At 39.4% G+C, this 9,359-nt stretch overlaps 1 protein-coding gene across 1 annotated transcript in view; it reads left to right on the top strand.

Moving 5' to 3' along the window:
• Positions 1-3,602: 3,602 nt before the first annotated feature.
• The window catches only part of chrna8 (cholinergic receptor, nicotinic, alpha 8), a 40,123-nt gene continuing 34,366 nt past the window's right edge, over positions 3,603-9,359 (top strand). Inside the window, 1 exon segment of the mRNA XM_062427509.1 lies at positions 3,603-3,680. Coding sequence (XP_062283493.1) covers positions 3,611-3,680 — 70 coding nt within the window. The 5' untranslated portion in view covers positions 3,603-3,610.

Below are 9,359 nucleotides of genomic sequence, written 5' to 3'. Positions count from 1 at the left end.
TAGCTAGTGAACATAACAAAGCATTTACTTGCTAAAGAGCAAGATATTTGGCTAATGACTTGGTGGAGACCAAAAACAGAGCTAAAAGGAGAGTAAATATTGGACTCCATTTGGTGGGTGACCAGAAACTCAACATCAAATGAATGCTACTGTTGCCTTCCAAATGTGAAAGTTGTCAAATGTTTGCTAAAATATTCACCATATCACATTAATAAAGCGAGTATGTCAGTGTTGTGTTTACAGCTGTTTGTCCTCCACAGACAACCATTTAGCGCCGTGCTTTAAATTTAGACTTAACTACACTTGGTTTTCACTGACAGATTTGACCTGATAATACAGTTAATCAGGTTTTACCAACAATAAAATTTAACAGCTCTTCAATTCACTGAGCTGTGTAATTAAACTCAGCAAGCTAGCTAACTAGCATGGTAGCTAAAAGCAAAATCAGCTTCTCACTGAGTTCAAACAAGATTTTAAAAAACTGACTTTAACTCAGCTGGTGTTCAGAGCAGTCAGGTCACATGGTACAGAGGTGGAATCTGATTGGTCGTCCTATCTACATACCAAGCACTGATTGGTGCTTTGCAGGTGGCACCTTAAAGCAAGGTAAAGGTAAAGTTTGAGATTGATTTTTGAGATAGAATATTTTACTTTTTTTCAGATTTCAGGGCCAATCATTAAAAAAATTAAAAATAACTCTGCACATATTGTAAATTGCTTGTCAAAGAATAGTTTCATGTGAATAACTCTTTTAACAAAATGTCAGATAGAACCTTAAAATTCTAAGGGGATGATTTTTTGTTAAGATGAATTGTTCTTTGACAGCAACATTACATTTTGATTTAAGATGGTGAAATGTGCTGCGGGATAAAGCTCATCATAAATCACATGTCCAGCCTTATGTTTGATGATAATGCTGTTTATATGTTTATGTTATTTATGGCATGGGCTTGAGGCTACTATGCCGTATGATAATGTGATGTGCACAGTTAAGGGAAGGGAGGGTCTTTCAGCTGGACTTGAACAGACAACACACATACAGTACTGCTCTGTAAATAAACAGGTGCACAGTGCATGCATAGGGAGAGAAAAAAAAAAACTCAAAAAGACACAAGCCCACACTCTGACAAGTACACGCACAGTAGCTAGCAACTCATATCCCCACAGGTCAGCCAAAAGGACATTTATTTAATGTGAGCTGATGGCCGTCTGCATACATGTACGACACTGTGTCCAGACTGAAGCCAGAGGGAGACAGAAAGAGAGGAAGGGGGAGAGGGGTGCGGTATGGGCTTTGCACACTGAGGCTGAATGGGAGAGGGGAGAGTGATAGATAGTGAGAGCTGGAGAAGCGCTGCAGGCTCTCTGGTAATGGTCTGAGGACATCACTGCATCTGATGCTCACAGGCAGAGCTGCACAAGCACAGAACAGAGATGTGGAAGAAAGAGGGATTAGAGAGATGGAGGGGCGAGGAGGAAGAGAGAGGACAGAAAGGGAATAAAACAGGGAATGAGTAAGGGAAGGGGGGAAAGTAGCGTTATAAAGGGAGTGAGGTGTAAAAAAAGCAACATAAAGAGAATGAGTCAAGAACATTAGGAAGATGATGCAGAGAAGAAAAATAGATCATCACAGCATCACACCAACCACGTCTCCATACTGGCTAATGAGGTTGCACACAAGCTCCTAAACACACCTACACACACACACGCACACACGCACACACAAATACAATAATTCTCCATTTCATGTCACAGCGTGTGTAAGGTCTGCCCTGAAGATCCCCCCCCCATACACAGAACCGCACTGAAGCTCAGGCTGTCTTGTTAGAGGTAATTATGTGATGCAATATGTTTGAACAACTGGCCACATGCACCAAAATTTACTCCACTGGACGGCTGCCACGCTGATTAAAGATGAATTCAGTGGCGCGTGCTTAACATCAAATTGTGAATGTATCATCTGCACCACTGCTGTGGTGCAAAGGCTCATTACTCAAAATAGCAACATATATGGTTAATGTCATTGGTAGGAAATGTGCCGTATACCAGCTGAAGTTTGCATTACTAAAGTGAGCTTTGAACTTTACAGGATCCTGAGTGCAGAATTCAATGTGTTTGAATTGAAATTGAACTAAGAAGAAGCAGAAGTTGGGTGAAAAATGGCAAAGTTTAAACAAATGTAGTGTTTCTGAACAAAATGTGTACAGAATGAGCAGAAGATGAATATAAATACGTATAAGTGGACATATTAAATAGCAATTTCTTAATGAATTAATTAGTTTAATTAGATAGATTAATTAGATAACTCTTAACGTTTAATACACCCAGTATCCATCCACAGACGCTAAATGCTGACTACAGGTCAATATGAAGAAGAAGACATCCTTTACCATCAATTTTCTCCCCTTTCAAATTGTCCTTACTGTTCATCCATACTTTAAAAAAATCTCTTTCATATCCTCATATCATGTCCTTTTGTGCCACTATGCGATTTCACACCTAATTCAATGCTTTATTCTGAATTCCATAGGCTGAAAATGATGCCAAGTAGTGAAAATGTGGAGAATGTGGAGACTTGAGATGAGGAATAATTTTGGGGGAAGAGGCCAGAAGACAGTGAAGAAGAGAGGGATGAGGGATGAGGGAAAACAAAAATCTGCTTTGTCATTGGCTGACCGCTTGGAAGACAGGACAAGCCCTGCTGCTAGAGAATAAGAAGTGGAAAGGGAAGAGGAGGAGGTGACGGAGGAGAAGAAAGGTGACAAGACTTTGGAATTTTAAAAAGGAAGAGAAGGAAATGACAGCCCAGGATTGAAACTTTACACTGGCCTAATTGTTCAAAATATTAAAAAAAAAAAAAAAAAAGTCCAAATGGTTTCTCCATATTTAGGCCAAGGAGAGATAATCCTCCTTACCCCAACAACTCCGATAAACGCCAAAATCCAAATAATCGAGTGTACTACTGCGCATTCACAACATTAATAAAAACTTAATCATTTCCGCTGATGAACTAATTAAATAATCGCATCAGCAAAAAACTTAAAAAACTTTTTTTAAGTGGCGGGGGGCTGGGTCCTGTCGGGAAATGGTGTGCGTGAGCATGTTAATTTCTCCTTTAGTCATCACCTATAAAGTGGATGATGAGGCCAAAATGACTTCAGGGCACAAACCTCCACCAAGTTGACGGCATTGCGCAGCAGCAGCAGCAGCAGCAGCCAGCGGACAGGTGGCTGTCATCACCCCGCACGGTTACGACAGGAACACGCAGGGGACATGCTCGGGATGATAAAAATACAGATGAGAGCAGAGGGAGAGCAAAGACAGCACAATCCAGAGTGACTGGAGAGGTGACAGTCGACTCAAACACGAGGAGACAGACATCGGCTGTGTGTGCGCGCGCCCAGAGAGCAAGAGAGAGAGAGCAAGAGAGAGCAAGAGAGAGAGAGAGAGAGAGAGAGAGAGAGAGAGAGAGAGAGAGAGAGAGAGAGAGAGAGAGAGAGAGAGAGAGAGAGAGAGAGAGAGAGAGAGCGAGCAGCACCAGCAGTCTGACAAAGCTGCACTCCCTGGAAGTTTGACATTTCCAGCGGGTTAAAGAGGGAGTTCTGCTGCAATGGATCGTCGGAAGTACACTGGATCAGTATTGATTGGAGTTTACCTGTGGGCGACTTTCTGCTGTCAAGGTGGGTCACTGATAGAACCTTGAAGTGTGTGCACGTCTGTCAATTTTAAGAGAAAAAAACCTCCAATTTTTTTCTTTTATTTTCTTTTATAATTTGAGCATCCTTTGCATGCACAGTTGTCAGAAAGATGAGAGCCGCAGTTCAGTCGTACTTGAGTGTAGTTCTGCTGCTGTTTCTTGCACATGTGGCTGTCAGGAACATCTGTCTACATGACCTGAGCTACTAAAAAGACCACGTATACTGTAGTTTATAGCATATTATGAACACAGCCTAGAACATATTGCAGTATTACGCGTGTGTGAACGAGAGACAACGTGGGTCAGTGTGTGTGTGTGTGTGTGTGTGTGTGTGTGTGTGTGTGTGTGTGTGTGTGTGTGTGTGTGTGTGTGTGTGTGCTTGCGCGTGAGTGAGCCTTCTTTAATAGACCGACAACATCTGGCCCAGAATAAGGAGGGCGTCCCGAAGCCCACTGGGGCCGTTCATCCCTTCAGTGTAATCTGCAGCCAAAGGATTGTTAAATGCGTGACGAGCGGAACAGAGAAGACCCTCAGAGGAGGTTAAATCTCCGTAATGTGTTTGAATCCCTGGTTTACATTCTTTATCTCTAGATGGATGTGTTTTTATATATGCATACATGTTTTTTTACTTATGCAACCATGTTTTCATGATGGAACATAGTTTGTTGGTGCCTTTGATTGAGTGATGGGGAGGGGAATGGGGTCTTGAGACAAAGGCACATTGTACATCCAGGAAGATATGAACAGCTGGTGCCAGGGTTCCCCTTGCTACAAGGAAGAGTAAATTGATTGTAGATGGGGAGGGAAAAGGATGTGTAACTAGAGTACAGTTCTTGGAAGAAGAACTCCAAAATGGATTAAGGTTGTTGTGCTTTGTTTCCTTACCAAATGTACACAGGTGAGGGTAAAATCAATGTTTCTCAATTCATCAAGAAGGAATTTGGTAAATAAGTGTCAGAAAACTGTGACAATTGTCCATCGAAAGTCCAAGTTGATATCCCCAGATGTCTCCTTTTGTCCTGATCAACAGTCTACAATCCAAAGATATTCAATTTAGTATCAGTGAAGAGTATGCATGTGATTGAGAAGCTGGACACAGATCATTTTGACTTTTTTTTTCTTTAAAAAAATAACTCAAAATCAAAAAAAACTCAAAAATATCCAGTCATTAATTTCCTGTTGATTGACTTATCAGTGAAATTGATTAATTGACATCATTGCAGCTTTGTGGTATAAAAAAGTGTGTCGTTGTACCTATGTGTTATGACAGTGATGGCTCATTGCTGAACAAATTCAAGTGCATTTACAATGACATCACAATGACGTTGGATGTTGTTCATGAGATACCTAATCACCACATGTAAACCTCTTAGTCTACACACTTTTATGGAAATGCCTGGAGTGCAGAATGAATCCTTTACTGAGGTGAAGGATTTCCTTCATGAGGAGTGTTACAGTGCCCCACAAAGCTTCAGTAACGATATGTAGGACAACATTGCAAGGAAGATTAAGTTCCCTTCCTTATTCTCACAAAGTTAGCTGTTTGTATTATTGTGTCCACCTTCTGTTCTAGACAAACTTCCTCCAATTAGTTTCTCTGGGTTCAGTGTGTCAGTAGTAGCCTGGATCCAGTCTTGCCTTAGCTCACTGAACATGATTACCTAGATTGGCAGCTGACTTGTAACAGATGTTTTCAACAGAAAGATGAAAGATGTGTTTAAAATGTAGATTAAATGTAGGTTAAAACATGCAGACATCTGAACTGGGTCCAGCCAGTCTGTCATATGAGTAATAATTCCTACTGCAGATGATGAGGAATGACCTTTGATGAAAACATCAGATCAGAAGACAAAATGATTGAATATCAATGTAAATGAATTTGGAACTGGATGATTCATGGGCCAGCATCCAGGGTGACTCAGACAAATATCATTTTCTGTTGTTACTAAATATTATTCAACAGCTTCAGTCACCCTGATGGCATTTTGGCTGATGGATTAAAGACTCTTTTGATATGCTTTTAACTTTTAATGTCCGTCATTAATCTCCTACAGTTGCCAGTGTTAAATTACCACATGTTTCTGGGATGTAGTAAGAGGGTGGAGATTTGACTGTTGAGTTTTTGCATTTTTGTTTGTATTAACATTGTAAAAAATGACTACATATAATGTAAAAGTTGTTGCATATGGTGACAAACCATCAAATTATTATCACGTAATTTAGCAGTTCCCTTTATCTCTGCTTTTTTAGTGAAACCTGGGTTGTCAGTTTTGGCTAATTATAAGTTTTTGATAGACCGACACCCATTAACTTGTAACTAACCACTTCATTTTTGAGAGCATTACAATTTCTACTTTCAGCTAGCAGCGACATGATCTTTAGCAAGCTATCCTGGAACAGCTAGGTGCTTGTTCTTAATGTGTTAAACCATATTACGACTAAACTGAAAAGTAACATTGTACAATTTACATTTGACTTTGTTGCCTCTCTGAAAGAAATGGTCTCACACCGAGCTTTGTTTAGTATGCTTTATTTAATTATTTATTTCAGACTGCTATCTAGCAAGCAAAGCCATGAGGAGAGTGTGTATGCAAACTGACCTACAGGCCAACATGCGCAACTCATCAAAAATATTCTCGTGGTTAACCGATTAAAAGTTAACTGTTGACATCCCTTAGTGTTGTTACTGTATGTTTACATTCAAGCGACTCTTACACTAGTGGCCACAGTAATTATGATGGGAACACAGGACAAAATCCGATGACATTATTATAGAATGCAAATACCATGTTTTTCATTATTTTTAAACCATGACTATGATTGTTCACTAATATTAAACCACGTGTTTTTACTGTAACCACTATGAGGCACAGCCAAATGATGTCATCCTAATGATATGGGCATTAGATCAGAGCACACTTTGATATCAGGCTCTGGAAAGTTTGGACCAACAGTATATTTCATCATTTAATTTGGAGTTCTTGGTTTGATTGTAGTTCATGGTATTGATTTTACAACGTTAACCTTTCCATCTGCAGCAGACAGCACTGATAATTACACTGTAGGATAACCATCAACCCCTAAAGCCAGACAGAGTTAGCGACTAACTGGTGAACATAGTTGCTAAAGAGTTAGATATGTTTTTCAGAAGTGAGTGGAAACCTAAAAGAAGACTTAAATCTTCCAACAACACAAACACAACTCCAAATGTCTGCTAATGTTGCTCCACATCTGTTGGATATGCACATAGCCAACAGTCTGCTCACATCTTCTCCATTAAAACTTTATAAGGTGATAGTATGCCAGTGTCGTGTGGGTGTAGCTCGTCAAATAATCCTGACTGACAGCATAAATGGATCCTACTTATGTTAAGCAAAAATGTAATCTGCAACACTTCCCTGATGCATGAGACTACTTGTTTCCTGCATTAATGCATCATGTTTATTTGCAGCATATAATCAGAGGAGATGCTCGTTGAAACTTATTTACACAAGCTACAGTGACCTTGTATGATGGTCCTGGGGAAAATATGTGGAGCCAATCAGATTCAGCACCACTGCTCTTCTTTGCTTCCGACTTCGGAAATGTATTGATTTCATACAGATATTTGTGAACCAGCCGCTTTAATGTGATTCAATTTTAAACCTGGCCAAGTCTCCTAGATGTTTGGAGTGCCTCTGGATAATCAATATTTAATCTGTCTCTGTGGTGGGATAGTTCTATGATTGTCGTCATGCCTGCTGTTCCTGAGTTGAGTGGTATGTCGTTTCTGGTAAATTCCTTCACCAGCTTGTAGCTAAGACCATAACAGGTGCGAATATCTGGTCTATATCTTGAAGGGAAAAGTAATTAGATGAACACTGTAGCAATACATGTAATGTAATAATAGAAAGAATACTTTTTTTTTTTTTTTTTGCCCGAGCAACACTGATGTGAAAAATGAAAGGAACATCCATTAAGGAAAAGTTAATCATGTGTAAGCCAACACGTAGAAATGTAGTAGCTATGACAACAATATGTAAAGCCCTTACAAGAGTCCTGCCAACTCCACAGTACATGTTGTACAAAATGAAAACTGTCCCGGGGGTGTTTTGTCTCCTATGACAAACCATTTTTTGTAGAGTGGGCACTAATAAGTTTATGAGGTGCTTTATTCAACTATCGGCTTATATTTAAGCATGCTGTAATTTTGTCTGTCATTTGCTGTAAATGTCAACAGCGAGCTATTAACTCATTTTCATTGTGTTCTTTTAGATAGTTGCAGTGACTAAGGTCCATTGTGTATTCAATGTATTTTATTTACTGTGCATTTCTTTTTTTTGTTGTGCTATTCATTTTGACCACTGCCTGTAAACTAAACCGCCTCTCAGGGACATTAAAGATTGACTCGGCTATACTCCAGTCAGTCTTTGCTCTACTGCCGTCAAACGTCCCACTTACTGTGAATTTAATATTGCTGCGAGCAACAAGCTGTTAGAGGTTTCCTTTTGGCCCTTCAAAGCTCCAATATGGTGTACACTAAGATGGGAAAAGCCCAAATTAGAACAAGAGCACATTTTATAGAGTTTTCTACAGCCAATCTGTACTATACTCACATCATTTCCTACACATTGCTGCTGGAAAGGTATGAATGTGACCTGTAACATATTTATGAGTTTAGATTGTGTATGGTGTGTGTATGCAGTGGTCTTCCAAAAAAATTGTTCATATGTACTCCAATTCAAAGTTGGTTGATTGTCAGTGTTTGTCTTCATGTCCAATGGAACATGAAGTATAATGAGTTGACAATTCTGTCCATTGCCTGTCTATGTCGATCTATTCTGCTAGAATATACAGTACATATAAAATACTGCATCAACTTAAAATCACATTGTCATTGTGTAAACAAATTCAAGGTATGTCAGACTATTTTTTAAGTGACAAAATCAGTAGCATCAATAGCTGGTTTAATACGTTGCATGCTGTTGCAGAATAGAGGTTTATAATGCACATGAATGAATATGAATGGATATGAATGAATAGATAAATGGAGGTATAGACAGATGGACATATAAGTAAAATATTCTTTATATAAATGGAGAAAAAGCTCAGCCTCAAATCTTCTCTCATGAAGCAAAGCCAGAAAAGTGCTATTCCAAGACTGTTTAGAGGGATATGAACAGATACTGTAGAAATGACAGCTCATCTCTTGTTCAGCATCACTTTGCTGCCCCGGTGTGCTTGGCTGACAGTGTGACCCGTCACGTTAAAGGAGGTCACAAGGGTTTTGAGGAAGACCAGATTACTGTCTCATTATGTTGTAAAGCCCTGAGGGCATCTACTGCAGCTTGGAGAATGTAAACAGGAAAAAAAGCACTCTGCCTGCAGTCCTCTTCTCCTCTTTTCACACCTTCTATGCCTTAAGCATCTCTACATGTGTTCAGTTGCAAGTCTGTGTGCATCTCCGACTTTAGCAGCAGTTAATAGTTCAATCAAGTAAAAAAAAACTACACAGTTGCTTTAATTCACATTTTTAGAGAATTTTAATTTTAAATGACATAGATGCTTTGACTATTGTGTCCACAAATAATCACATTGTCTTAATATTCATCTTTCCCTCAGGGTCTACCTCTGACTTACAGTATTTCTGCCCCAGTTTTCCATGACCCAATCATAGTTTTAT

This window comes from Scomber scombrus, chromosome 2, assembly GCF_963691925.1.
Source record: "Scomber scombrus chromosome 2, fScoSco1.1, whole genome shotgun sequence".
Taxonomy (NCBI): domain Eukaryota; kingdom Metazoa; phylum Chordata; class Actinopteri; order Scombriformes; family Scombridae; genus Scomber; species Scomber scombrus.
This window is presented reverse-complemented; position numbering and strand designations above follow the sequence as displayed.